We start from the raw sequence: 27,903 nt of genomic DNA on the forward strand, positions 1-27,903 counted from the left end.
CACAGGCGCCTCGCGAGGCCGGCCGGAGGAAGGCGCGGCGTGGGCTTCCTCCCTCCCGCCTCCCCCCCCCACCTTCGGCAGTGGCGGCGGCGTCTCTCCGGCCCAACCGACCTTGCTGGGAGACGAGGCGGCGCTCGCTCGAGTCCGGCCCGGCTGCTGGTGGCTAAGCGGCCTCTGCGGAGCTGCTTCTGGGCTCCCCCGCCTCGCTCCCGCCTCTGCGCGCCACCCTGGCCGAGAGCAGCCCTCCCGCCGCTCAGGTAAAGGGGCCCGGCGCAGCGGCTCAGCCGAAGGGCTTGGCCAAGAGGAAGGGCCCGGAGGAGGCTCTTGCAAGGGGGAAGGGGGGAAACGGAGCGAGCCTGCAGCAGCCCAGATCCACGGGAAAGGAAGCCTGGAGATCAGGTCAGGCCCAGGGAATTCTCCCCACCCCCCTTCCCTCTTCCGCTTCCACCCAGACCGGCTGGGCGTCCTTGCCTGGGCCTCGCCTAGTCCAAGTGGGGCCTTCCCACCCAGCTCGGCCCCCCGTCAAGCCAGCTGCTCAGGGCCGGCCCCTCCACCAGCACCATGAAGCTCCTTCGGCTCCCAGATCCTGCGGGCCTGCCTGCCCTGGAGCCTGGCTCTCCTGGGGCTTCCTCCGCCACCTGCTCCACATCCACAGGGCCAGCGGACTCTGTGGCTGGCAGTCGGGCAGGACCCAGGGACCTGTGGGGAGGGGGGGACCAGGCCTGAAGGCTGGGAGTTCAGCAGGTCGCCAGCAGCAGCAGCTCTGCAGGCCCACCCAGGTGGCTGCTCAGGGTCCTCTGGAGATGATGGGTGCTACTGGCTATCCGACTTCCTGCCTTCTGTGGGCACGCTGCTGCCTGTCAGGGTGGATTGGGCCCTGGGCATGCCTGGAGCAGGGGCATCTTTGATTCCTGCTGGGTAAACCCCCCCCCCTTGCAGGTGCCGCAGGGTCTTGTGGGTATTTTCCCCTTGGGAGGGGCTTCTTGTCTCAGCCTCCAAAACATGGATGTCTCTGCCCCTCCTTCCGAAGTGCCCCCCCTCCCTGTGCCAGCTGAGCCCTCCCAGCCGGCTGCAGCAGAGGCCCCCTGCTCCCCCCCATCCCCCAAGGCCGGGACCCCTCAGGAGGCACCCAGCAGGAGGGGGTCCCTCCCCAAAATGAAGGAAGGCCGTGTTTCATCACACCCCCAACAACAGACACAGAGGCACAGCCAACATCTGCATATACTGGGGAAGAAGGACAACCGAAGGGCCTAAAAGGGACTCAAAGACCTCAGCGTCTCCTCCACCACCAGCCATCCGGCACCCAGGTGAGCACAGCTGCTGCAACTCCCAAGGTGAACCCCAGGCCAACAACCAAGAAGTAAACAACACCCCCGTCAATCTCGCAGCCAACGCCCAACCGAAGAAGCACGAGAAGCGTCTGGAAGCACCAGGGGCCCCTCCTCTCAACCCTGAGCTACAAATATTTTCCTTTACCGGCAGCTCCCGCCCATCAACTGACAAACTCCGAACGAGCAGCTTCCTCCGTGGGCCACTCAGTTCTCTGCGTTCAGCTGGGTTGTCCCTCCCACTGGGTGCCGCTCCTGATGCCTGAGGAGCAGCTGGCTGGAAGCCTCTTAAGGTTTTCACACCAGGTGTGGCTGGTACCACTTTGCCCTTTCTGGGGGCCGTTTGGGCACCCAGGAGGGCCACCAAGAAGGGAAGGCAGGGCTGCTGAGATGGGCAGGAAGCAGAAGGTGGGCAAGGTTGTCCCTGGCTCTGCCCTCCCAGAGCGTGCCCACTCCCCATGGAGGGAAGCCAGGAGTCCCCCTGCTCCCTCCCCCCACCCAGCTGGGGGCCTTTCAGGGCACAGGAATACCTTTCCGCCGGAAAGGAGAGAATCTGTGTTTCTTGCTTCCTGTCACCTTTGCGACCCAAAATCTACCCACACAGGAGGCGGGTAGGATGGAGCCTGGCTCTGTGGAGGGAGGGGCAGAGAAGAAAAGAGAATTGGCAACAATCGGGAAGGGGAGGGATCAAATTGCACACCGCACTCTCTTGTGTTTTTTCTAGCTGCCTTGTGAAAGTGAGACACAACCGTTGTGCAACAGGAAACTGCCGGGAATGTCAGGATTGAGGAAGTTTGATTAACGCCAAAGGGAACCTTCTACCCAGGAGGACAAATGCCATTAAAGCAAACACAGATTCACACCGATGGTAAAGAGCAAAAAGAAACTTTCTGTGCAAATACCTGAGGCTTCTTCTCCTCTGGGACCTTCACTGGGACTTCTCTCGCAAGCAGGAACTCTCTGGTTCTTCAGAAACAGACAGCGGAAACCGTCACTTCCTGCTTCTAGCTAAACTCCTTGGCTGCCCTTTTGGGGAAAACCCAACCCAGCCCAGCTGGGGCTCCAGCGGCCCCTCCCTCCCCCCCCCATCCCTTTCCCAGAAGGTCCGGTTTGCCAGCCATCTCTTTCCCAAGGAAACTCCCCAGCACCCCACTGGGGCCTGGGTGAGGCCAGCCTTGGGCAGGCAGTGGGGGTCCTTCCAGAGGCCAGCAGGGGGCAGGGCCTGCCTGGAGGAGGCCCTCGGAGCCCCCCCGCCTCTTTGGGGGAGGGGCCTCTGGATCCAGACCCTGCAAAAGGCCCTCCGTGGCTGCAGGACTTGTGGCCAGCCGTCCTCTCTTGTCCAGCAGAAAAAGCTCAGGGCAGGGAAGAAATGTTGGCGTTTCATTAAAACGTCCCCTGCATAAAAGGCATCCAATTCACACACAGAAACCCCGGAGACCCCAAAGGCTGATGATGGGGCCAACAGGGGGGAGGAGGAGGAGGCCCCTCTGGATGTCCAGAGCCTCCCTGGGGAAAGAGCCCCTCCCCCCCGGGCCTTAGCTCCTCCCCCTCCCCTGGAAGTAAGTGCTTCCCCCCTCCCCTCCCGCCCCCAGGCTTTGAGAAAAGGAAAACATTGTAAATATGATGGCCTTGAGTGAGGAGGTTTAAAGAAAAGGACCCTCTTCCTGTATATGAGCCCAAGAGGGCAATCAAGGTGACTTTAAAAGGACCCTGGTGAAATAATTCACCAGAAGCAGTGTAACATTTTTAATGTTGGGTGGGAGAATGAGGTTAAAGCCCTTGGTGCAGGGGTGAAATCCAGCAGGTTCTGGAGGACCAGTAGTGGAAATTTTGAATATCTTGGAGAACCGGCAAATGCCACCTCTGGCTGGCCCCAGGAGTGGGGTGGGAATGGGTACTTTGCAGCATCCTTACCCTGCCACCCCCACAGAGCCCAGGCTGTTAAACACCCACCCACCCCCGTGACTAGTCATTTTGATTTCCTTTTCGTGCAAAGAAACAGGAAGTTGCCCTTTTTTATTGTGAACTAAGTGGAAGGGAATTTCTACCCTGTTTCCCAGAAATAAGCCCTCCCTGGATAATAAGCCCATTCGGGCTTTTGAGCACTTGTGGCTAAAATAAGCCTTCCCCTCCCTGAAAATATGGCAACCCAGCAGCAGCCACGAGGTGACCACGCTCGCCGCCCCCTGCACCTCAAAAATAATAATAAGGCTGCCCCGAAAACACTCCATTTGGACCCGTTTCACACAGGAAAGAAAATACCGGGAGCCACAAAACCCTTCCAGTGCCTGACTATATCCTGAGCGCCCACAAAACTAGCGCCTGTAGTTGAATAAAACTTTCTGTTTTCTTCTGAAACTTTTCTTGGATTTATCCATGGTTAGTCGGAAAGCTCAATAAATCACGTACTGGCGGGTGTCCTACATTGGGCGGTTGTGAGGCATATTTGAGCAATGGGGAGCCGCAGCAGAGGGATAAAAGAGCCACATGCCAGCTCCAGAGCCTCGGTTTGCTGTCCCCTGGGTTAGGTGAAGGAAATGTAGAACCTTTTACTCTTTTCACCACTGAATTTCATTTTATTAGTGCCCAATGTTCAAGTTTGTCAAGATCCTTCTGTATCTTAAGCCTATCTACTGGAGTGTTGGCTATTCCTGCCAGCTTGGTATCATCTGCAAATTTGATGAGTTCCCCATTTATTCCCTCATCCAAATCATTGATGAAGATGTTGAAGAGTACTGGGCCTAAAACAGAGCCTTGGGGTACTCCACTGCATACCTCCCTCCATGTAGATGCAGTTCCATTGAGGACTACCCGTTGAGTGCGGTTGATCAGCCAGTTACGAATCCATCTGGTGGTGATGCTGTCCAACCCACATTCTTCTACTTTATCTAGTAGTAGGTTATGGTCTACCTTATCAAAAGCCTTTCTGAAGTCCAAGTAAACTATATCAACGGCATTCCTCTGGTCCACTAATTTTGTCACTTTGTCAAAGAATGCAATAAGATTAGTCTGGCATGATCTGTTTTTGACAAATCCATGTTGGCTTTTGGCTATTACTTTGTTTGTAGGTGTTCGCAAATTCGTTGCTTGATTATTTTTTCCAGAATCTTTCCTGGTATTGAGGTCAGGCTGATAGGTCTGTAGTTTGCTGGATATGTTTTTTTCCCCTTTTTTGAAGATGGGAACCATATCAGCTCTTTTCCAGTCCTCTGGTAGTTCCCCGGTGTTCCAGGATCTCTGAAAGATATAATTCAGTGGTTCTGAGATCTCGTCTGCCAGTTCCTTCTGAACCCTGGGGTGTAATCCATCCGGTCCTGGTGATGGCTTTAGACAGGATATTGGCAGAGGAAGGAGGAGGAGGTGCTGCCCTTTTATTCCCAATTACAACTGGTCCTGATGCAACAATTGCCAGGGCTTTACAAGGCCTGACACCCCCCCCCCCCCCGGCAGAAGAATTGGCTGAGAACGATGGGATGTCGGGCCTCCCTGCAGGGCCCCGATCTGAACGCGCTTCCGAGACTTGGCCCTGCCCAAGGCCAGGGATGCCGGTCGATCCCTCCCCGGATCCCTCCTTTCCCACCACTGGGGCGATCCCAGGCGGCCCCCGGGGGGGGAAGGGGGCTCTGCGGGGCCTTTTCGGAGCCTCCCCGTTTTAGGGGCCCAGGTGAAGCTCCTCCCCGCCCCTCGCCTGAACTGACCCTCGCGCCCACTCGAGAGAGTCACCGGGGGACGCGCCCTTCACTCCAAGAGGATTTTGGCTGCCATCTTGACTCTTTTGACCACCCTGGGAGCGCCGGGGCCGGAGTCCCCCGAGAACCCCGCGGAAGGGAGCAGCTGGGCAGGAGGGGCGGCTCAGCGCTCCAAGCGGGGTTGGGTGGGGATCTTCCCGAGGACCGCCTCTTCCTGCCGTGCCTCCGCGTCTAGGGGGTGGAGGGGGGGGCTTTAAGGCCTCTGGGCTTTAATTCAAGGAGGGCTCCAGGGCACCTTCCCTGCAGGAGGGAGGGGCTAAAATACTCCCCCAACAGCCCCCCCCTGTGGAGAAGCAGCCAATGAGCAGCTTCCTCTTCCAGGTAAGTCTCTGGATGATGGGTCCTCCTCCCTAACTCCTTCCCCCCCCCTCCCTGGATCCCAAGAATCCCCTCCCCCCCTCCTCCTGAAAGACGCAGCTCAAGGCCTCCAGAAGCTCTCTGGGTGCCAATTGCCATGAACTCGAGGGGGGGGTGTTAATGGGGGGGTGTTACTTCAGAGGTTTACCATTCCACTCGAGCATCCCCTGGAGGTCAAGGCCTCGGGAAGGGAGCACAGCTGGGCATTGCCCCCCGTCTCTTTGGAAGTTGGCCCTTAGGGGGACCCGGGAGAGGAGGGAAAGGCTGCCCTGGGGGCTTTGGTGGGGCATCTTTCAGTCCTGGCTTTGTGTGACTGTGGGTCACTTGACCCCTCGTAAACTCTACGGTTCTCCTCCGAATGGGCTGTGAAGGATCCTTTTTTTTACTTAGAAGCCCCCAAGCTCTGAGGCAGGACTGACAAGGGGGGATTTCCAGATGTTGCCTTTTTCATACGACAGAGGACAGGAGTGGGGTCCCACACTTGACTCGGGATTTATCTCCACCCATTACGGGTTATGAATGCAATGGAGGCTGCCAATTACGTGAGTAACCCCGAGGGTTCATTAATTGGATAGCAATGGAAACTTAGACTTGTATGCCGCTTTGCAGCCCTCTCTAAGCGCTTGACGGAATCCGTGTCACCTGACCCTGCAGCCCTCTTTCCCTTTGGATCTCCGGCCTGCCTCACTTCCTGTTATTCTACTATCCCTTTTCTATGGTGGGAAAATGGCATCCGGGTTATTGTCAGGGTTCCAAAGAGCATCCGAAATTAAATCAAGAGTCCGAGGCAAAGGACTCCTCAAAGATCCAATTTATTAAGAGATCCATGTTGGCACATCTGGGAAAACCCGAATCTGAAAGCTTCCTGGTTTTCCCCAGTCGGTTGAAAGTTCAAGATCTTGCACACACACACACACACACAAAAGTCCACCCCCATGGTCCAATCTCCCACTGCCACCCTGGCAGTTCCACCCATCCAGTCCCAGTCAGCTGCAGAGGTGCAGAGACAAAGGATGACCTTGGCTTTCTAGAAAGAATGTTGTTATGGCTACATGGCATCTAACAATCCCCCCCTCCCATTTCCCCACCATAGAAAAGGCATAGCAGAATAATAGAAAGGGTGGCAGGCCAAAGACCCAAAAGAAATAACGGATGCTCTTTGGAACCCTGACGGTCAGCCTCTGGCCCCCAACAATCTGGGTCCTCATTTTACCCACCTCGGAAGGACGGAATCCTGAGTCAACCTGGAGCCTGGTGAGATTCGAACTGCCAAATTGCAGGCAGCCGGCAAGCAGCAGAAGGAGCCTGCAGTACTGCACTCCAACCACTGCGCCACCGAGGCTCATCAGTGAACATGCTCTCTCTCTCTCTGGTCCCCCCAATGCACTGGCTAATTGGACGCTCAGGTGAGTAAGTGCACATGGGGCATCTCGGGGTGGGGAAAGACCTGGAGGCTCCCCAGGCCGGATGCGTCCCGCACAGGCCACGCCCACCACAGCTCCACCAAGGCAAAATGCCAAAGCAAGTTTGACACCCATCACCCAAGGCCTCCCCCGACCTACTGGGGTATCTCCTGATCCCCACCCCCCATCCTGCCCCTGCCGCTTCCCCACAGGCACTTTGGGAGATCTCCCTGGTCAAGCGAGCTCCGGCCCTTCCGCCGTGGCTTCTTTGCCTGCTCCAAAATAGGAGCCTGGAGAGCAGAGGCAGAGAGGGACGAGCGCCCCCTGCTCAGTTTGCCCGACTCGCGGAGGCCGCCTGTGCAGCACCCGCAATCTGCTTTTGGAGCGCCAGGCAGCCTCGGTGACTCTGAAGGAGCGCCAGATCGCAGACCCAGAGGCCTCTGTTCTCCAGGCCAAAGCTTTTGCAAAGGGACGGCAGCCTTCGGAGGCGCGATCTTGCATTCCTTCAGAGTGGCCGAGGCTGCCTGGTGCTCCAGATGGGGTCTCCTGCGTGAGACAGCCAAGCTGAGCCGGGCCCCCTCCTCCCGCTCTGCCTCTGCGGCCACTCCTCTGCTTCCGGAGCGCTAGACGCATGAAAGGAACTGTGCTGCCGGGTGATTGTAGACATGTGTCGTCTCTCTTGTCCTGTGAAGGGGGAGGGGCTGCCCCTGCCTCCCACTCCCCAGCAGTTGGGAAAGAAGGAGGGGCTCCCAGGGGGCATGCATTGAGGGGGGGGCTAAATAGCACCCCCAAAAGTATTCCTGGGCATTGTGTCCCCCTTGCCCAAGGACTGCAGCCCCCCCTCCCCTCATGCACTGCTGGACGGACACACACACACACACACACACCTTGGGGACTTGCCTCAGTGTGGCATCACAAGCTGCCAGTGAGATGCAGGTCCTGGGCCGGCAGGGCTTTAGAAGTTTGTTCCGGAAGGAGGAGAAGTTTGCAAAGGGAGGTGCTGCAAAAGCCACATTAAAGGGGGGGAAATGAACAGTGAAGCCCCCGGGCATTTGCAGAATTAAAACTCTCTGCCCTGCAGGGGGAGCCTCCGGGTTGCTAAGCCCGGTGGGGAAGGAAAATGGCGTGTAAAAGTCCCCACATTCAAATGGGGTGAGTGTGTGTTCATGCACACGGCTCCCCCAACGGAGAAATCCTTCTCCCCAAGCCTGGGCACGATTGGCAGCTTCCCAGCACGGATGGGGATAAGTGTGTTTGCACAAGGGCAAATGCCCAGCACGCCAAGCGAGAGGTGATTCTCCCCAAATTCTCCCTATGCCCAGTTACCCAGTGCAAATCCCGTGAGGATCCAGCCACGCCCAGCCATCCGTGCCCCCCTGAGTCATCTCATTCCACAAGGGGAGGATCTGGGGGCATTCCAGCCCCTTCGGGCCCCACCCACAGCTCTGTGGGGCAACCTCTCCATTGCTGCTGAGGCTGTGAAAAGTCCACTTTGACCTCCCATTGCCCAAGAGAGGATGGCACCCCAATCAGGGAGGAATGACCCCCTAAAAACACACTGACCATGCGGGCCCCTTCGCCCTTCTTTCAGCTTTTCAGCCCTAAGGCCCACATCGGCCGGAGAATCAAGGAGGGCAGCCTGGCACTCCCGCGGCTGGCAGAGCCTCGGCCTGCACTCCCAAGAGGGAAGCTCAGCATCCAGGCGGGCGGAGTTCCTAGCAGTTCTTCTGCCAGTCAATCAGTCCCTTCGCTTGTCCACGGCCAGACGGACAGTCCCAGGTGGGGGGCTCTAGACCTGTTTCTCCCATGGTCCTTGGGGGGTGAGCGGGAAAGCAGTCACGGGGTGTCCTCCGCGGCCAGCCAGGCCAGTACCTTGCAGCGGGCCAGGCCAAGGAAGCGCTGCCAGGCGGTGCATGGGTGCTCAGCTTCCTCCCACATGGACAGCATTTCGTCAGGCGGCACTTCGTGCACACTGAAGAGCACTTCACGGTAGCAGCAGGCATCAGGCGGGTAGTGGGTAGCCCCGGCCAGATAGTCCAAGTGATGCGGGGCAATGCCAGCATGGCGGGTGCATAGTGCCACAAACACATCCTCTACGGGCAGCAGCGGCAGCTGGCGGGCAGCATGTAGGACAGCGGCAGCGGCAGCGGCAGAGAGAACATAGGCGGTGCCGCTGCAGTAGGGCGGGAAGGTGGGTTCCGGATAGAGTGAGGTGGGTATGTAGTGCCGGCTATGTGGGTCGCGGGTGGGTTTCACGTGTGAGTACACCTGGCCCAGATACACAGCGGGTGGGCCGGCCAGCTGCTCCAGGTATCGTGCCAGGGCAGGTAGGTTGAGGATGACATCATCGTCAGCCTTGATCAGGAAGCGGGCAGTGGGGCAGCGGGTGGTGGCCCAGCCCAACATCGCCAGCGTCTTCAGGGTTAGGTTTGCATAGGTGTCGACGAAACGCGCCTGCAACAGGTCACCATGCTCGGCCGACTCACGCTCCAGTGCTGCCTGCTGCGCCACATCCCCAGGCAGCCCCAGTGTGAAGACTGTGCGCACGTTGTGCCCCCCTGCCAGCCTTGCACCCCCCCAGCTGCGCCGTACCACCGCCCGCCGGGCCGCATGCCCAGTTGCGCTGGCCACTAGCACCAGTAGCCAGGGGGCAGTCAGGGCACAAGGCGATGGGGACAGTGGGAAGGCGTTGGGTGGCGGCAGGAGCAGGGGTTCTATGTATCGGTCCCCCCCACCAGGTAGCGTGCGTGAGAGCAGCTCCTCCTGGCGGCTGGTGGCCAGGAAGCTGAGAACCAAGAGGATGGCCAGGCTGCACAGCAGTCCGACCAATAGCTGGGCCGAACGGCACGGGCATCTCTTCCGGCAAGGTGGTATAGCAGTCATGGACAGCCGCAGTGGCTCCGGGAGGGCCTGCAAGAGTGAAGGAGACATCAGCCCTGGCAGAGAAGGAAGGGCGGCCGAGTCCATTTTGCCTTCCGCACTTTATGGAGGAGGCCCCGCGTCCCACTGCAGCCATGGATGGGATGAACCAGCCTCCACGCCCTTCCCAGTAAGCAGCACCTCCCAAGACTGGCCAAGGGAGTGGTCGCCACTTTGGCAATAATGTGGCAGCTGCCGCCTCCTTTCCTCCCTCCTTTGTTGCCTCCTTCCGCCAAGAGTCAGGGACGCAGTGGCATTTGCAGGGCTAACTGATCTTGCTGTACGAGGAGGCGACACTCGCTCGGTTGTGCCAAGTTCGGCCCAGCTGTGTGTGAGCTGCATGCCCACTACGGAGCTCCTGCTCTGAACACCCACCAATGTTTGCCACCAGGCAGGCAGCGTCCACAATGTTCCAGCTAAGAGAGCTTTCCCACCAGACCCTGCTTTCCCCTCCCCCCACCCGGGGGCCATCAGAACCCCCCAGCATCACCCCCTTGAAGGAATGAAGGGACCCCACCCCCCTGCTGGGTTAAAACTCCCCTCAGCGGATGGAAGATGGAGGCTGCTTCTCTTGCTCCTCACCAGATGGATGGGGGTCCTGGCCAATGATGGGAGGGGCAGCAATTGCCTTGAGCGGAAGACAAGGCCAGGCTCCTGGCTAAGAAGTGGAATATCCCCCAAGGGAGGACGCAGGGTGGCCTTGTAAGAGGCGCTGGGGGAGGTGGGGGCAGTTGGTCTCCTGGGAGCCTCTGAGGCCCCTGGAGAAAGACTCCCTCGGCTGGATCCACCAGGGCCGGCCTGAGGCCAGGAGAGAGGGCAGGTCCAGGGGGAGCCTTTGCAGGCATTCCCAAACGTTGGGAAGTAGCAGCTACACTTGCAATTCTACGGCCAGAAGGGACTCGGATGGAGGAGGGGCTCCATGACGGTGTTTCCTTCACGGCAGAGCAGCATTTGGTCCGGCCCAGAAACTGAATTGGGGATCCTCACCCAGCGAAAGGAAGGCTGGAGATCAGGTCAGGCCCAGGGACCCAAGGAGGGACCTCTGTCCCTCCTCCTCTTCCTCCTCCTCCTCTCGGTTCCACCCAGACCGGCTGGGCGTCCTTGCCTGGGCCTCGGCTAGTCCAAGTGGGGCCTTCCCACCCAGCTCGGTCCCCTCAGGGGAGATTCGGCCCCCTGTCAAGCCAGCTGCTCAGGACCGGCTCCTCCACCAGCACCATGAAGCTCCTTCGGCTCCCAGATCCTGCCGGCCTGCCTGCCCTGGAGCCTGGCTCTCCTGGGGCTTCCTCCGCCACCTGCTCTACATCCACAGGGCCAGCGGACTCTGTGGCTGGCAGTCGGGCAGGTCCCAGGGACCTCTTGGGGACCAGACTTGGGTTGCTGAGCCCCATTGTGGCCAGTCCTGAAGGAGTTAAGGATGCCGGGCATCTGGCTGGTGGGTTGCAGGGCGTGGATGCTGGGAACGGGTTTAGCAAGACGCCAGCAGCAGCTCTGCAGGCCCGCCCAGGCGGCTGCTTGGGGTCCCCTGGCTGACCACCCGCCTTCTGCGGGCAGGCTGCTGCCTGTCGGGGTGGGTTGGGCCCTGGGCTTTCCTGAAGGGGAATGGGGCAACTTGGCACAGAACAACTCTCCACGGGCAACTCACTGCGAGACAACTCGTTGTGGGACCATTTAGCAATTCCCTTTAATTATTTAAAATAAGTTAAAAAAAATATTTTAACTTTTGCCATTCACATTTCCTTCTGTCCCTCCTTTTTTAATGATTCTGTTCCAGCATTTCTTCGATATTAGTGTCGCTCTTGCCCTGCAGGGAGTTTGGGGAATTCTCACAGGCCCCGGCTGAAGCTGGGGGAACCTCGGGTTCCTGCTGGGTAACACCCCACCCCCCTTTTCCTCCTCCTGCAGGTGCCGCAGGGGCTTGTGGGTATTTCCCCTTGGGAGGGAGGCTGCTTGTCTCAGCAGAGAAGCCCCCAAAACAGCCTCCGATGGCTGCCTCTGCTCCTCCTTCCAAAGTGCTCCCCCCGCCGGTCCCTGTGCCAAGCTGTGCCCCCCCCCATGCGCTTAGGAGAGGCCGGGAGCATGAAGGGTCTCCCCCCCCCCCCAATGGAGGAAGGAAGCAACATCTGTGGGATAAAGATCCCCCATCCAACAAAAAAAAAATATGGAAAAATAAAAATAATTCAAAGGGCGCCAGGCCTCCTTCCGTGTTGAGCTGGGTTGCCCAGGAGGGCCCCGCCCAGCCTTCCAAGGCCTGGCACTGGTGGAGCCTGGGGAGCAGCTGGCAGGGAGCTGCTTGGCTTTTCACGGGCTGCTCCCGCGGACGGATCTGGGCCTGCCTTCCCTGGGACTTGCTTGGGTGCAGAGGAGAGGCTTGGCACCGCCCTCTCTTGGCCAAGTTCCCTGGCTTTGCCTGCATTCCCAGCCCATCCAGACCACCCCAGAAGCAGGCCTGGACGGGGCTGGAGGTGGAGGGTCCCCCCAGCAGGACAAGGAGACGGGGGTCTCCTCTCCATGGTCCCAGCCTTCAGGCCCCGAGGCTTCCTTCTCCTGCCTCTGGCCTTTGACCCTGCCCAGGTGGGGCCCCTCATGGTTTACCAGGAAAGGGAGTCTGTCAGGGGCCGGGGCAGAGGGTCGCCCGGTCAGCGCTCCATCTGGTAGAAACAGGAAGCCCTGCCTTGAGGCAGACGGAGCTGCTGAGATGCTACGGGAGTGGAGGCTGGCCACGTTCCTCCCTGGTGGTGCCCTTGTGGCACCTGTGGGCACCAGATGTGCCCAGAGCGTGCCCACTCCCCACTGAAAGAGGAGGAGGGGGGCAGGTATATCTGAAGTGGGCTGGAGGGAAGCCAGAAGTCCCCCCCCCCCCCGCTTCCCCTTCCCACTGAGCTGGGGGCCTTTCAGGGCACAGGAATACCTTTCCGCTGGCGAGGAGAGGATCCGTGATTCTTGCTTCCTGGCACCTGGAGGCAGGTAGGGTGGAGCCTGGCTCTGTGGAGGGAGGGGCGGGGAAGAAAAGGGCCCCTTCTCTTCTCTGCCCAATTGGCAACAATCGGAAAGTGGGAAGGGATCAAATTACCCACTAACCGGTCTTGTGTGTGTGTGTTTTTAGCTGCCATGGGAAAGTGGCACACGGCAGTTGTGCACACGAAACTTCCGGGAATGAGAGGGTTGAGAAAGCTTGAGTAACGCCAAAGGGAACCTTCTACCCAGGAGGACACGGATTCACACCCGTGGCTTGTAAAGAGCAAAAGAAACTTTCTGTGCAAATACCTGAGGCGTCTTCTCCTCTGGGACCTTCCCTCGCAAGCAGGAACTCTCTGCTTCGCCAGAAATAGACAGTGGAATCTGTGGCTTCCCGCGTGCAGCTAAACTCCTTGGCTGCCCTTTTGGGGAAAGCCCAACCCAACCCAGCTGGGGCTCCAGCGGCCCCTCCCTCCCTCCCTCCCTCCCATCCCTTTCCCAGAAGTTCCAGTTTGCCAGCTATTTCTTTCCCCAGGAAACTCCCCAGGACCCCACTGGGGCCTGGGTGAGGCCAGCCTTGGGCAGGCAGTGGGGGTCCTTCCAGAGGCCAGCAGGGGGCAGGGCCTGCCTGGAGGAGGCCCTCGGAGCCCCCCCGCCTCTTTGGGGGAGGGGCCTCTGGATCCAGACCCTGCAAAAGGCCCTCCGTGGCTGCAGGACTTGTGGATGGCCGGCCGTCCTCTCTTGTCCAGCAGAAAAAGCTCAGGGCAGGGAAGAAATGTTGGCGTTTCATTAAAACGTCCCCTGCATAAAATGCATCTAATTCACACACAGAAACCCCGGAGACCCCAAAGGCTGATGATGGGGCCAACAGGGGGGAGGAGGAGGAGGCCCCTCTGGATGTCCAGAGCCTCCCTGGAGAAAGAGCCCCTCCCCCTGGGCCTTAGCTCCTCCCCCTCCCCTGGAAGTAAGTGCTTCCCCCCTCCCCTCCCGCCCCCAGGCTTTGAGAAAAGGAAAACATTGTAAATATGATGGCCTTGAGTGAGGAGGTTTAAAGAAAAGGACCCTCTTCCTGTATATGAGCCCAAGAGGGCAATCAAGGTGACTTTAAAAGGACCCTGGTGAAATAATTCACCAGAAGCAGTGTAACATTTTTAATGTTGGGTGGGAGAATGAGGTTAAAGCCCTTGGTGCAGGGGTGAAATCCAGCAGGTTCTGGAGGACCAGTAGCAGAAATTTTGAGTAGTTTGGGGAACCAGCAAATGCCACCTCTGGCTGGCCCCAGGAGTGGGGTGGGAATGGGTACTTTGCAGCATCCTTCCCCTGCCACCCCCACAGAGCCCGTGCTGTTAAAACATCCTTACCCCGTGACTAGTCATTTTGATTTCCTTTCGTGCGAAGAAACAGGAAGTTGCCCTTTTTTTTTATTGTGAACTAAGCGGAAGGGAATTTCCACCCTGTTTCCCAGAAATAAGCCCTCCCTGGATAATAAGCCCATTCGGGCTTCTGAGCACTTGTGCTAAAATAAACCCTCCCCTCCCCGAAAATATGGCAACCTAGCAGCAGCCATGAGGTGACCACGCTCACTGCCCCCTGCACCTCAAAAATAATAAGGCTGCCCCGAAAACACTCCCTTTGGACCTGTTTCGCACAGAAAACATAACACCGGGAGCCACAAAACCCTTCCAGTGCCTGACTATTTCCTGAGCGCCTACAAAACTAGCACATGTTGTTGAATAAAACTTTCTGTTTTCTTCTGAAACTTTTCTTGGATTTATCCATGGTTGGTCGAAAAGCTCAATAAATCGCGTGCTGGCGGGTGTCCTACATTGTCGGTTGTGACGCATATTTGAGCAATGGGGAGCCGCAGCAGAGGGATGGAAGAGCCACAGGTGATTCCAGGGCCCCGGTTTTTCTGTCCCCTGGGTTGGGTGAAGGAAAGAGGCCTGAATTTTTCTATTCTCAGCTGACAAAAGAAGCTGTCGGCCTCTGCTTTGCTTGCTTGCTGTCGGCTGCCATTGAAACGGGGTGGGAGGGCAGGGGGGGCTTGAGGTATTTGGGGTGGGGAATGTCTGGTGCTGGAGGAGTTATCAGGAGGGAGTTGAGTTCTCACCCTCCCCTGCGCATGCTGATGGCTTCTTGTGTTGGGACTTGGTCAAGGTCAACCGTCTCTGCATACCAGCTGGATGAAGCCCCTTGAAGATGCGCCCCACAGGACACCTTAGGGAGCTGGAGATTGGTCATCCGTTTGGGGTAATTGGGGGTCGCGCCTTTTTGGCTAAGTTCTTGCTTTCCTTTCGCTGCTTTCTTTTCAAAACCAGTAAAAGTATCTTTAATTCCACAAGCAATGGAGTTGGGCGTTTTCTTTCTTGGTTATTGAAGGAGGCACACCTGACATTAGCAGATAACGTAGTTTTCGGTCTATAAGACGCACCATGATTTTGAAGAGGTAAATAAGAAAAAAAAGTTTTTGCCTTCCCCAGTGCCCAGGAGCACTTTGCTGGTTTCAGCAGGGCTGGGGGAAGGCAAAAAGGCCCCCGTTTTTCACCAAAACGGGGGCATTTCCCCCTTCCCTGCAGACTGCTTCTGGCGGGTGGGGGAAGGCAAAAACACCCCATTTTGGTGAAAAAGGCCCGTTTTTCACAAAAATGGGATGCGGGGGCAGGGCTTCGGGAGGCAAAAAATGGCTGTATTCGGTGTATAAGGAGCACCAACATTTCCACGCTCTTTTAGGGGTGAAAATGGTGCATCTTATAATCTGAAAAGTGCGGTAATTTCCGCTGAAGGGAAGCTATTGGACAAAAAGGAGTGTACTCCCTTGCAGGGCGAATGGGATGAAAATGGGATGCATGGCATGGTGTGCGGTTATTTTCCAGGCGGTGTTTGTGACACAAGTGTTGGGAGTCACTAATTATGACAAGAAACTTCAGTCAAATCTTCCACAAATTTGGTACCGTCAAATTGACTGTTAATATTCAGAAGACTACCAAGCCTCAAGTGATCCCGTTTGATGCGTGTCATTTGATAAAACTGTGGAGATTTGAGCAATCAGAGACAATACACAAGCAGTGAGAGATACATGTGCGTGAACTCAGATTGCTCTCTTGGGGGTGGGGGGGGATGAATGGTGGACAACAGAAGGGGTTAAAAAAAACCTTTTGTTTCACCTAATGATACAAAAGCAGTGACCTTTGTGGAAATAGAGAATTTGAGACAGACTATACGGAGATAGAAATGCCTGGGTAGGACATGTAAAATATACAACACAGACATTTAAGCAAAAGCACTTGGTATACGTGTGCCCAGGGTTAGGGTTAGGGGTAGAGACCAGTAGCTCAAGTGTCCCATTTGCACTGGGAAGGACAAAGGATCCAGGTGGCATGGAGTGTATACTGAACTCTTGTCAAGATAGAACGGCCTGGGGAAATGAGAATGATCTGGGGAAGTGGAATAGAGTGGCATAAAACAGAATAGAATAGGAATAGAATGCAGAACAGAATGCAGAATAGAATAGAATAGCAGAGTTGGAAGGGGCCTTGGAGGTCTTCTAGTCCAACCCCCTCCCTAGGCAGGAAACCCTATACCGTTTCAGACAAATGGCTATCCAACATCTTCTTAAAGACTTCCAGTGTTGGGGCATTCACAACTTTCGGAGGCAACTTCTGTTCCACTGATCAATTGTTCTAACTGTCAGGAAATTTCTCCTCAGTTCTAAGTTGCTTCTCTCCTTGCTTAGTTTCCACCCATTGCTTCTTGTTCTACCCTCGGGTGCCTTGGAGAATAGTTTGACTCCCTCTTCTTTGTGGCAACCCCTGAGATATTGGAAGACTGCTGTCATGTCTCCCCTAGTCCTTCTTTCTATTAAGCTAGACATACCCAGTTCCTGCAACCGTTCTTCATATGTTTTAGTCTCCAGTCCCCTAATCATCTTTGTTGCTCTTCTCTGCACTCTTTCTAGAGTCTCCACATCTTTTTTACATCGTGGCGACCAGAACTGAATGCAGTATTCCAAGTGTGGCCTTACCAAGGCATTATAAAGTGGTATTAACACTTCACGTGATCTTGATTCTATCCCTCTGTTGATGCAGCCTAGAACTGTGTTGGCTTTTTTGGCAGCTGCTGCACACTGCTGGCTCCTATTTAAATGGTTGTCCACTAGGACTCCAAGATCCCTTTCACAGTTACTACTATTGAGCACGGTACCACCTATACTGTACCTGTGCATTTTGTTTTTCTTGCCTAAATGTAGAACCTTACTCTTTTCACCATTGAATTTCATTTTATTAGATAGTGCCCAATGTTCAAGTTTGTCAAGATCCTTCTGTATCTTAAGCCTATCTTCTGGAGTGTTGGCTATTCCTGCCAGCTTGGTGTCATCTGCAAATTTGATGAGTTCCCCATTTATTCCCTCATCCAAATCATTGATGAAGATGCTGAAGAGTACTGGGCCTAAAACAGAGCCTTGGGGTACTCCACTGCATACCTCCCTCCATGTAGATGTAGTTCCATTGAGGACTACACGTTGAGTGCGGTTGGTCAGTGTTCTGACCCCCCTTCTTCCCTCGCCAACACAGAACACACTCCAGACCAAAACCACTTCAACAGGATTTATTCACAGACAGACAGACAGATCCTTGGCAGCAATCCACCACGACAAGACTCTCAGAACCCTCCGGCAGAGAGACACGATAGCAGCTATCCAGCATGCCAAGCTCCCAAGACAGAACTTTCCCAATAGTTCCTTTGTTGATTTCTGCAAAGGGCATATGCTCAATCAATCCTTTTATAGACTGAAGAGGAGTCTACTTATCAGCAGCTGAGAGCAATTACCGCCGGTAACTGTGCCCTTGCTCCTTGTGCCTGTGGGCGCGCGATAACGAGCATCTAAGACTCCCTGCTGATGTCTGAGTCACTGTCCCGTGACTCCTCCCGACTGCTCCAAGGCATGGCATCAGGAGCCCCCCCTCCTTTGGCTCTCACCACTGCTCCATGCCTCAGGCGCCTCCTGGTGGCTGACCAGACTGTCCAATCCCTGCTCAGAGTCAGAAACCTGCCCAGGGTCCTCCACATCCTCCAGAGCCGACTCATAGGGACCCTCGCTGTCAGAGTCTGCTGGCAGCTCTAACGGCTCCTGCTGGGCCACAACAGTCAGCCAGTTACGAATCCATCTGGTGGTGATGCTGTCCAACCCACATTCTTCTACTTTATCTAGTAGTAGGTTATGGTCTACCTTATCAAAAGCCTTACTGAAGTCCAAGTAAACTATATCGACAGCACTCCTCTGGTCCACTAATTTTGTCACTTTCTCAAAGAATGCAATAGGATTAGTCTGGCATGATCTGTTTTTGACAAACCCATGTTGGTTTTTGGCGATTACTTTGTTTGTTTCTAGGTGTTCGCTAATTCGTTGCTTGATTATCTTTTCCAGAATCTTCCCTGGTATTGAGGTCAGGCTGATAGGTCTGTAGTTTCCTGGATCTATTTTTTTTCCCTTTTTTGAAGATGGGAACCATATCAGCTCTTTTCCAGTCCTCTGGTAGTTCCCCGGTGCTCCAGGATCTCTGAAAGATATAATTCAGCGGTTCTGAGATCTCGTCTGCCAGTTCCTTCTGAACCCTGGGGTGTAATCCATCCGGTCCTGGTGATGGCTTTAGAAAGGATATTGGCAGAGGAAGGAGGAGGAGGTGCTGCCCTTTTATTCCCAATTACAACTGGTCCTGATGCAACAATTGCCAGGGCTTTACAAGGCCTGACCCCCCCCCCCCCCCGGCAGAAGAATTGGCTGAGAACGATGGGATGTCGGGCCTCCCTGCAGGGCCCCGATCTGAACGCGCTTCCGAGACTTGGCCCTGCCCAAGGCCAGGGGATGCCGGTCCATCCCTCCCCGGATCCCTCCTTTCCCACCACTGGGGGGAAGGGGGCTCTGCGGAGCCTTTTCAGAGCCTCCCCGTTTTAGGGGCCCAGGTGAAGCTCCTCCCCGCCCCTCGCCTGAACTGACCCTTGCGCCCACTCGAGAAAGTCGCCGGGGGACGCGCCCTTCACTCCTAGAGGATTTTGGCTGCCATCTTGACTCTTTTGACCGCCCTGGGAGCGCCCGGGCCGGAGTCCCACGAGAACCCTGCGGAAGGGAGCAGCCGGGCAGGAGGGGCGGTTCAGCGCTCCAAGCGGGGTGGGGTGGGGATCTTCCCGAGGACCGCCTCTTCCTGCCGCACCTCCGTGTCTAGGGGGTGGAGGGGGGGCTTTAAGGCCTCTGGGCTTCAATTCGAGGAGGGCTCCAGGAGGGGGAGGGGCTAAAATACTCCCCCAACAGCCCCCCCTGTGGAGAAGCAGCCAATGAGCAGCTTCCTCTTCCAGGTAAGTCTCTGGATGATGGGTCCTCCTCCCAAACGCCTTCCCCCCCCTCCCTGGATCCCAAGAATCCCCTCCCCCCCTTCCTCCTGAAAGACGCAGCTCAAGGCCTCCAGAAGCTCTCTGGGTGCCAATTGCCATGAACTCGAGGGGGGGCTAATGGGGGGGAGTTACTTCAGAGGTTTACCATTCCACTGGAGCATCCCCTGGAGGTCAAGGCCTCGGGAAGGGAGCACAGCTGGGCATTGCTCCCAGTCTCTTTGGAAGTTGGCCCTAAGGGGACCCGGGAGAGGAGGGAAAGGCTGCCCTGGGGGCTTTGGTGGGGGAACTTTCAGTCCTGGCTTTGTGTGACTGTGGGTCACTTGACCCCTCGTAAACTGTACGGTTCTCCTCCGAATGGGCTGTGAAGGATCCTTTTTTTTACTTAGAAGCCCCCAAGCTCTGAGGCAGGACTGACAAGGGGGATTTCCAGATGTTGCCTTTTTCATACGACAGAGGACAGGAGTGGGGTCCCACACTTGACTCGGGATTTATCTCCACCCATTACGGGTTATGAATGCAATGGAGGCTGCCAATTACATTAGTAACCCCGAGGATTCATTAATTGGATAGCAATGGAAACTTAGACTTGTTTGCAGCTTTGCAACCCTCTCTAAGCGCTTGACGGAATCCGTGTCACCTGACCCTGCATCCCTCTTTCCCTTTGGATCTCCGGCCTGCCTCACTTCCTGTTGTTCTGCTATCCCTTTTCTATGGTGGGAAAATGGGATCCTGGTTATTGTCAGGGTTCCAAACAGCATCCGAAATTAAATCAAGAGTCCGAGGCAAAGGACTCCTCAAAGATCCAATTTATTAAGAGATCCATGTTGGCACATCTGGGAAAACCCGAATCTGAAAGCTTCCCGGTTTGCCCCAGTCGGTTGAAAGTTCAAGATCTTGCACACACACAGACACACACACACACACACACACACACACACAAGTCCATCCCATGGTCCAATCTCCCACTGCCACCCTGGCAGTTCCACCCATCCAGTTCCAGTCAGGTGCAGAGACAAAGGATGATGACCTTGGCTTTCTAGAAAGAATGTTGTTATGGCTACATCGCATCTCACTCCGTACCATTTCCCCACCATAGAAAAGGCATAGCAGAATAATAGAAAGTGGGGCAGGCCAAAGACCCAAAAGAAATAACGGATGCTCTTTGGAACCCTGACGGTCAGCCTCTGGCCCCCAACAATCTGGGTCCTCATTTTACCCACCTCGGAAGGACGGAATCCTGAGTCAACCTGGAGCCTGGTGAGATTCGAACTGCCAAATTGCAGGCAGCCGGCAAGCAGCAGAAGGAGCCTGCAGTGCTGCCCTCCAACCACTGCGCCACCGAGGCTCATCAGTGAACATGCTCTCTCTCTCTCTCTCTGGTCCCCCCAATGCACTGGCTAATTGGACGCTCAGGTGAGTAAGTGCACATGGGGCATCTCGGGGTGGGGAAAGACCTGGAGGCTCCCCAGGCCGGATGCGTCCCGCACAGGCCACGCCCACCACAGCTCCACCAAGGCAAAATGCCAAAGCAAGTTTGACACCCATCACCCAAGGCCTCCCCCGACCTACTGGGATATCTCCTGCTCCCCACCCCCCATCCTGCCCCTGCCGCTTCCCCACAGGCACTTTGGGAGATCTCCCTGGTCAAGCGAGCTCCGGCCCTTCCGCCGTGGCTTCTTTGCCTGCTCCAAAATAGGAGCCTGGAGAGCAGAGGCAGAGAGGGACGAGCGCCCCCTGCTCAGCTTGCCTGACTCGCGGAGGCCGCCTGTGCAGCACCCGCAATCTGCTTTTGGAGCTCCAGGCAGCCTCGGTGACTCTGAAGGAGCGCCAGATCGCAGACCCAGAGGCCTCTGTTCTCCAGGCCAAAGCTTTTGCAAAGGGACGGCAGCCTTCGGAGTGGCCGAGGCTGCCTGGTGCTCCAGATGGAGTGTCCTGCGTGAGACAGCCAAGCTGAGCCGGGCCCCCTCCTCCCGCTCTGCCTCTGCGGCCACCCCTCCGCTTCTGGAGCGCTAGACGCATGAAAGGAACTGTGCTGCCGCGTGGTTGTAGACATGTGTCGTCTCTCTTGTCCTGTGAAGGGGGAGGGGCTGCCCCTGCCTCCCACTCCCCAGCAGTTGGGAAAGAAGGAGGGGCTCCCAGGGGGCATGCATTGAGGGGGGGGGGCTAAATAGCAGCCCCAAAAGTATTCCTGGGCATTGTGTCCCCCTTGCCCAAGGACTGCAGCCCCCCCTCCCCACATGCACTGCTGGATGGACACACACACACACACACACACACACCTTGGGGACTTGCCTCAGTGTGGCATCTCAAGCTGCCAGTGAGATGCAGGTCCTGGGCCGGCAGGGCTTTAGAAGTTTGTTCCGGAAGGAGGAGAAGTTTGCAAAGGGAGGTGCTGCAAAAGCCACATTAAAGCGGGGAAATGAACAGTGAAGCCCCCGGGCATTTGCAGAATTAAAACTCTCTGCCCTGCAGGAGAGCCTCCGGGTTGCTAAGCCCGGTGGGGAAGGAAAACGGCGTGTAAAAGTCCCCACATTCAAATGGGGTGAGTGTGTGTTCATGCACACGGCTCCCCCAACGGAGAAATCCTTCTCCCCAAGCCTGGGCACGATTGGCAGCTTCCCAGCACGGATGGGGATAAGTGTGTTTGCACAAGGGCAAATGCCCAGCATGCCAAGCGAGAGGTGATTCTCCCCAAATTCTCCCTATGCCCAGTTACCCAGTGCAAATTCCGTGAGGATCCAGCCACGCCCAGCCATCCGTGCCCCCCTGAGTCGTCTCATTCCACAAGGGGAGGATCTGGGGGCATTCCAGCCCCTTCGGGCCCCACCCACAGCTCTGTGGGGCAACCTCTCCATTGCTGCTGAGGCTGTGAAAAGTCCACTTTGACCTCCCGTTGCCCAAGAGGGGATGGCACCCCAATCAGGGAGGAAAGCCCCCCTAAAAACACACTGACCATGCGGGCCCCTTCATCCTTCCTTCAGCTTTCCAGCTCTAAGGCCCAAATCGGCTGGAGAATCAAGGAGGGCAGCCTGGCATTCCCGCGGCTGGCAGAGCCTCGGCCTGCACTCCCAAGAGGGAAGCTCAGCATCCAGGCGGGCGGAGTTCCTAGCAGTTCTTCTGCCAGTCAATCCGTCCCTTCGCTTGTCCACGGCCAGACGGACAGTCCCAGGTGGGGGCTCTAGACCTGTTTCTCCCATGGTCCTTGGGGGGTGAGCGGGAAAGCAGTCACGGGGTGTCCTCCGCGGCCAGCCAGGCCAGTACCTTGCAGCGGGCCAGGCCAAGGAAGCGCTGCCAGGCGGTGCATGGGTGTTCAGCTTCCTCCCACATGGACAGCATTTCGTCAGGCGGCACTTCGTGCACACTGAAGAGCACTTCACGGTAGCAGCAGGCATCAGGGGGGTAGTGGGTAGCCCCGGCCAGATAGTCCAAGTGACGCGGGGCAATGCCAGCATGGCGGGTGCATAGTGCCACAAACACATCCTCTACGGGCAGCAGCGGCAGCTGGCGGGCAGCATGTAGGACAGCGGCAGCGGCAGCGGCAGAGAGAACATAGGCGGTGCCGCTGCAGTAGGGCGGGAAGGTGGGTTCCGGATAGAGTGAGGTGGGTATGTAGTGCCGGCTATGTGGGTCGCGGGTGGGTTTCACGTGTGAGTACACCTGGCCCAGATACACAGCGGGTGGGCCGGCCAGCTGCTCCAGGTATCGTGCCAGGGCAGGTAGGTTGAGGATGACATCATCGTCAGCCTTGATCAGGAAGCGGGCAGTGGGGCAGCGGGTGGTGGCCCAGCCCAACATCGCCAGCGTCTTCAGGGTTAGGTTTGCATAGGTGTCGACGAAACGCGCCTGCAACAGGTCACCATGCTCGGCCGACTCACGCTCCAGTGCTGCCTGCTGCGCCATATCCCCAGGCAGCCCCAGTGTGAAGACTGTGCGCACGTTGTGCCCCCCTGCCAGCCTTGCACCCCCCCAGCTGCGCCGTACCACCGCCCGCTGCGCCGCATGCCCAGTTGCGCTGGCTACTAGCACCAGTAGCCATGGGGCAGTCAGGGTACAGGGCGATGGGGACAGTGGGAAGGCGTTGGGTGGCGGCAGGAGCAGGGGTTCTATGTATCGCTCCCCCCCACCGGGCAGCGTGCGTGAGAGCAGCTCCTCCTGGCGGCTGGTGGCCAGGAAGCTGAGAACCAAGAGGATGGCCAGGCTGCACAGCAGTCCGACCAATAGCTGGGTCGAACGGCACGGGCATCGCTTCCGGCAAGGTGGTATAGCAGTCATGGACAGCAGCAGTGGCTCCGGGAGGGCCTGCAAGAGTGAAGGAGACATCAGCCCTGGCAGAGAAAGAAGGGCGGCCGAGTGCATTTTGCCTTCCGCACTTTATGGAGGAGGCCCCGCGTCCCACTGCAGCCATGGATGGGATGAACCAGCCTCCACGCCCTTCCCAGTAAGCAGCACCTCCCAAGACTGGCCAAGGGAGTGGTCGCCACTTTGGCAATAATGTGGCAGCTGCCTCCTTCTTTCCTCCTTCCTTTGTTGCCTCCTTCCGCCAAAAGCAGGGACGCAGTGGCATTTGCAGGGCTAACTGATCTTGCTGTACGAGGAGGCGACACTCGCTCGGTTGTGCCAAGTTCGGCCCAGCTGTGTGTGAGCTGCATACCCACTACGGAGCTCCTGCTCTGAACACCCACCAATGTTTGCCACCAGGTAGGCAGCGTCCACAATGTTCCAGCTAAGAGAGCTTTCCCACCAGACCCTGCTTTCCCCTCCCCCCACCCGGGGGCCATCAGAACCCCCCAGCATCACCCCCTCGAAGGAATGAAGGGACCCCACCCCCCTGCTGGGTTAGAACTCCCCTCAGTGGATGGAAGACGGAGGCTGCTTCTCTTGCTCCTCATCAGATGGATGGGGGCCCTGGCCAATGATGGGAGGGTCAGCAATTGCCTTGAGCGGAAGACAAGGCCAGGCTCCTGGCTAAGAAGTGGAATCCCCCAAGGGAGGACGCAGGGTGGCCTTGTAAGAGGCGCGGGGGGAGGTGGGGGCAGTTGGTCTCCTGGGAGCCTCTGAGGCCCCTGGGGAAAGGCTCCCTCGGCTGGATCCACCAGGGCCGGCCTGTGGCCAGGAGAGAGGGCAGGTCCAGGGGGAGCCTTTGCAGGCATTCCCAAACGTTGGGAAGTAGCAGCTACACTTGGAATTCTACGGCCAGAAGGGACTCGGATGGAGGAGGGGCTCCATGACGGTGTTTCCTTCACGGCACAGCAGCTTTTGGTCCGGCCCAGAAACTGAATTGGGGATCCTCACCCAGCGAAAGGAAGGCTGGAGATCAGGTCAGGCCCAGGGACCCAACGAGGGACCTCTGTCCCTCCTCCTCCTCCTCCTCCTCCTCCTCCTCCTCCTCCTCCTCCTCCTCCCGGTTCCACCCAGACCGGCTGGGCGTCCTTGCCTGGGCCTCGGCTAGTCCAAGTGGGGCCTTTCCACCCAGCTCGGCCCCCTCAGGGGAGATTCGGCCCCCTGTTAAGTCAGCTGCTCAGGGCTGGCTCCTCCGCCAGCACCATGAAGCTCCTTCGGCTCCCAGATCCTGCCTGCCTGCCTGCCCTGGAGCCTGGCTCTCCTGGGGCTTCCTCCGCCACCTGCCCTACATCCACAGGGACAGCGGACTCTGTGGCTGGCAGTCGGGCAGGTCCCAGGGACCTCTTGGGGACCAGACCTGGGTTGCTGCGCCCCATTGTGGCCAGTCCTGAAGGAGTTAAGGATGCCGGGCATCTGGCTGGTGGGCTGCAGGGCGTGGATGCTGGGAACGGGTTTAGCAAGACGCCAGCAGCAGCTCTGCAGGCCCACCCAGGCGGCTGCTCGGGGTCCCCTGGCTGACCACCCTCCTTCTGCTGGCAGGCTGCTGCCTGTCGGGGTGGGTTGGGCCCTGGGCTTTCCTGAAGGCGAATTTAACAATTCCCTTTAATTATTTAAAATAAGTAAAAAAAATGTTTTAACTTTTGCCATTCACATTTCCTTCTGTCCCTCATTTTTTAATGATTCTGTTCCAGCATTTCTTCGATATTAGTGTCGCTCTTGCCCTGCAGGGAGTTGGGGAATTCTCACAGGCCCCGGCTGAAGCGGGGGGAACCTTGGGTTCCTGCTGGGTAACCCTCCCCCCCCTTTTTTTCCTCCTCCTGCAGGTGCCGCAGGGGCTTGTGGGTATTTCCCCTTGGGAGGGAGGCGGCTTGTCTCAGCAGAGAAGCCCCCAAAACAGCCTCCGATGGCTGCCTCTGCTCCTCCTTCCAAAGTGCCCCCCCACCCGGTCCCTGTGCCAAGCTGTGCCCTCCACCCCACCCCACCCCAGGCGCTTAGGAGAGGCCGGGAGCATGAAGGGTCTCTCCCCCCCCAATGGAGGAAGGAAGCAACATCTGTGGGCTAAAGATCCCCCATCCAACAAAAAAAAATATATGGAAAAATAAAAATAATTCAAAGGGCACCAGGCCTCCTTCCGTGTTGAGCTGGGTTGCCCAGGAGGGCCCCGCTCAGCCTTCCGAGGCCTGGCACCAGTGGAGCCTGGGGAGCAGCTGGCAGGGAGCCGCTTGGCTTTTCACGGGCTGCTCCCGCGGACGGATCTGGGCCTGCCTTCCCTGGGACTTGCTTGGGTGCAGAGGAGAGGCTTGGCACCGCCCTCTCTTGGCAAAGTTCCCTGGCTTCGCCTGCATTCCCAGCCCCCCCCCCCCCGTCCAGACCACCCCAGAAGCAGCCCTGGACGGGGCTGGAGGGGAGGGCAGGCAGGTTCCGCAGGTCCTTATGGAGGGTCCCCCAGCAGGACAAGGAGACGGGGGTCTCCTCTCCATGGTCCCAGCCTTCAGGCCCCGAGGCCTCCTGCTCCTGCCTCTGGCCTTTGACCCTGCCCAGGTGGGGCCCCTCATGGTTTCCCAGGAAAGGGAGTCTGTGGGGGGGGCGTGGCAGAGAGTCACCCGGTCAGCTGTCCATCTGGTAGAAACAGGAAGCCCTGTCTTGAGGCAGACGGAGCTGTTGAGATGCTACGGGAGTGGAGGCTGGCCACGTTTCTCCCTGCTGGTGCCCGTGTGGCACCTGTGGGCCACCAGATGTGCCCAGAGCGTGCCCACTCCCCACTGAAAGAGGAGGAGGGGGGCAGGTATATCTGAAGTGGGCTGGAGGGAAGCCAGAAGTTCCCCCCCCCGCTTCCCCTTCCCACTGAGCTGGGGGCCTTCCAGGGCACAGGAATACCTTTCCGCTGGCGAGGAGAGGATCCGTGATTCTTGCTTCCTGGCACCTGGAGGCAGGTAGGGTGGAGCCTGGTTCTGTGGAGGGAGGGGCGGGGAAGAAAAGGGCCCCTTCTCTCCTCTGCCCAATTGGCAACAAAGTGGGAAGGGATCAAATTACCCACCAACCGGTCTTGTGTATTTTTAGCTGCCATGGGAAAGTGGCACGCGGCAGTTGTGCACACGAAACTCCCGGGAATGAGAGGGTTGAGAAAGTTTGAGTGACGCCAAAGGGAACCTTCTACCCAGGAGGACACGGATTCACACCCGTGGCTTGTAAAGACCAAAAAGAAACTTTCTGTGCAAATACCTGAGGCATCTTCTCCTCTGGGACGTCTGTCGCAAGCAGGAACTCTCTGCTTCGGCAGAAACAGACAGCGGAAACTGTGGCTTCCTGCTTCTAGCTAAACTCCTTGGCTGCCCTTTTGGGGAAAACCCAACCCAGCCCACCTGGGGCTCCTCCCTCCCTCCCCCCCCATCCCTTTCCCAGAAGTTCCGGTTTGTCAGCCATTTCTTTCCCAAGGAAACTCCCCAGCACCCCACTGGGGCCTGGGGTGGGGTGGAGGCCAGCCTTGGGCAGGCAGTGGGGGTCCTTCCAGATGCCAGCAGGGGGGAGGACCTGCCTGGAGGAGGCCCTCGGAGCCCCCCCCCGCCTCTTTGGGGGAGGGTCCTCTTGATCCAGACCCTGCAAAAGGCCCTCAGTGGCTGCAGGACTTGTGGCTGGCCGTCCTCTCTTGTCCAGCAGGAAAAGCTCAGGGCAGGGAAGAAATGTTGGCGTTTCATTAAAACGTCCCCTGCATAAAATGCATCTAATTCACACACAGAAGCCCCGGAGAGCCCAAAGGCTGATGATGGGGCCAACAGGGGGGAGGAGGAGGAGGCCCCTCTGGATGTCCAGAGCCTCCCTGGGGAAAGAGCCCCTCCCCTCCCCGGGCCTTAGCTCCTCCCCCTCCCCTGGAAGTAAGGGCTCCCCCCCCCCCAGGGCCTTTGGGGGCTCAAGTGGAAAGGCAGCCCTGAAGGTGCCTGGCCGAAAAGGACTGACCAGTTAAAACCAGTGCTTGACTGGTGCCGGGGCAGCTCTGGGCACACCCGGGTCTTCTCCATGCCTAGATCCTGTGTTGGGTTTAAATTGGAACCAATCTCTTATTGATTTACTTATTTTTATCCTGAATACCTCAAGGCAGTGAACTTCGCTACCGTAGTATCCCTTTCTCCTCTTATTTTTCCCACAACAACCCTGTGAGGTTGGTTGGGCTGAGAGGAGGGGGAGAGAGAGAGTGTGTGTCTGTGTGTCCCAAAGCTCCCCCCCCCCCAGTCAGCTTTCATGCCTAAGGAGGGACTAGAACTCTCCAGTCGCCCAGTTTCTAGCCTGGTGCCTTCACTGGCAGAGCAAACCAACTCTGGAGGGGGAGAAAACAGACCAGTTCACAATGCAAACAGGGACTTGACTTACACAGGCAAAGAAACCTCCAGCTACGTGGAGCTCAGGGTGGGGAAGGCCATGGGGGTGCGGGGGGGGGGCTAGTGATGGAAGAGGCCACCTGCCCAAGAC

The 27,903-nt window shown here is 57.5% G+C and overlaps 3 protein-coding genes across 8 annotated transcripts in view; all 3 read right to left on the reverse strand.

Moving 5' to 3' along the window:
• Positions 1-27,295, reverse strand: part of LOC309399546 (beta-1,3-galactosyltransferase 4-like) — a 28,846-nt gene extending 1,551 nt beyond the window's left edge. The window contains exons 1-2 of one of the 4 annotated variants that reach the window (XM_081967476.1): positions 26,662-27,295; positions 1,859-1,957 (exon numbers count right to left, since the gene is read on the reverse strand). Coding sequence is in view for 2 of the 4 variants with exons in the window: in XM_081967477.1 (XP_081823603.1) it covers positions 17,660-18,269; positions 26,662-27,134 (1,083 nt within the window). In the remaining 2 variants the exon portion in view is untranslated. Of the gene's footprint in view, positions 1-111; positions 242-1,858; positions 1,958-17,316; positions 18,270-26,661 lie in introns of those variants that run through there. The other 3 variants (XM_081967477.1, XM_081967474.1, XM_081967475.1) reach the window with 3 other exon arrangements.
• On the reverse strand, positions 3,921-14,718 carry LOC309399578 (beta-1,3-galactosyltransferase 4-like). 3 transcript variants are annotated; one of them, XR_014176540.1, is made up of 3 exons: positions 12,665-12,714; positions 8,401-9,747; positions 3,921-4,565 (listed from the first exon to the last, which is right to left on the reverse strand). XR_014176540.1 is itself a non-coding variant. In XM_081967524.1 (2 exons), the coding sequence occupies exon 2, from the start codon at positions 9,718-9,720 to the stop codon at positions 8,674-8,676; it is 1,047 nt and encodes a 348-aa protein (XP_081823650.1). In that variant the 5' UTR covers positions 9,721-9,747; positions 13,021-14,718; the 3' UTR covers positions 5,498-8,673. The 3 variants fall into 3 exon arrangements, 2 of the variants coding, with proteins under 2 accessions (XP_081823650.1, XP_081823649.1); XM_081967524.1 differs by lacking the exons at positions 3,921-4,565; positions 12,665-12,714 and adding an exon at positions 13,021-14,718 and having other exon boundaries at positions 5,498-9,747; XM_081967523.1 differs by lacking the exon at positions 3,921-4,565 and having other exon boundaries at positions 5,498-9,747.
• LOC309399567 (beta-1,3-galactosyltransferase 4-like) lies at positions 19,165-26,382 on the reverse strand. The gene is made up of 2 exons (XM_081967512.1): positions 26,317-26,382; positions 19,165-23,397 (listed from the first exon to the last, which is right to left on the reverse strand). Exon 2 carries the CDS (start codon positions 23,368-23,370, stop codon positions 22,324-22,326), a length of 1,047 nt encoding a protein of 348 aa, XP_081823638.1. The 5' UTR covers positions 23,371-23,397; positions 26,317-26,382; the 3' UTR covers positions 19,165-22,323.
• Positions 27,296-27,903: the final 608 nt, after the last annotated feature.

This window comes from Natrix helvetica (assembly GCF_964273705.1).
Source record: "Natrix helvetica genome assembly, chromosome: 1".
NCBI classification, from domain to species: Eukaryota; Metazoa; Chordata; class Lepidosauria; order Squamata; family Natricidae; genus Natrix; species Natrix helvetica.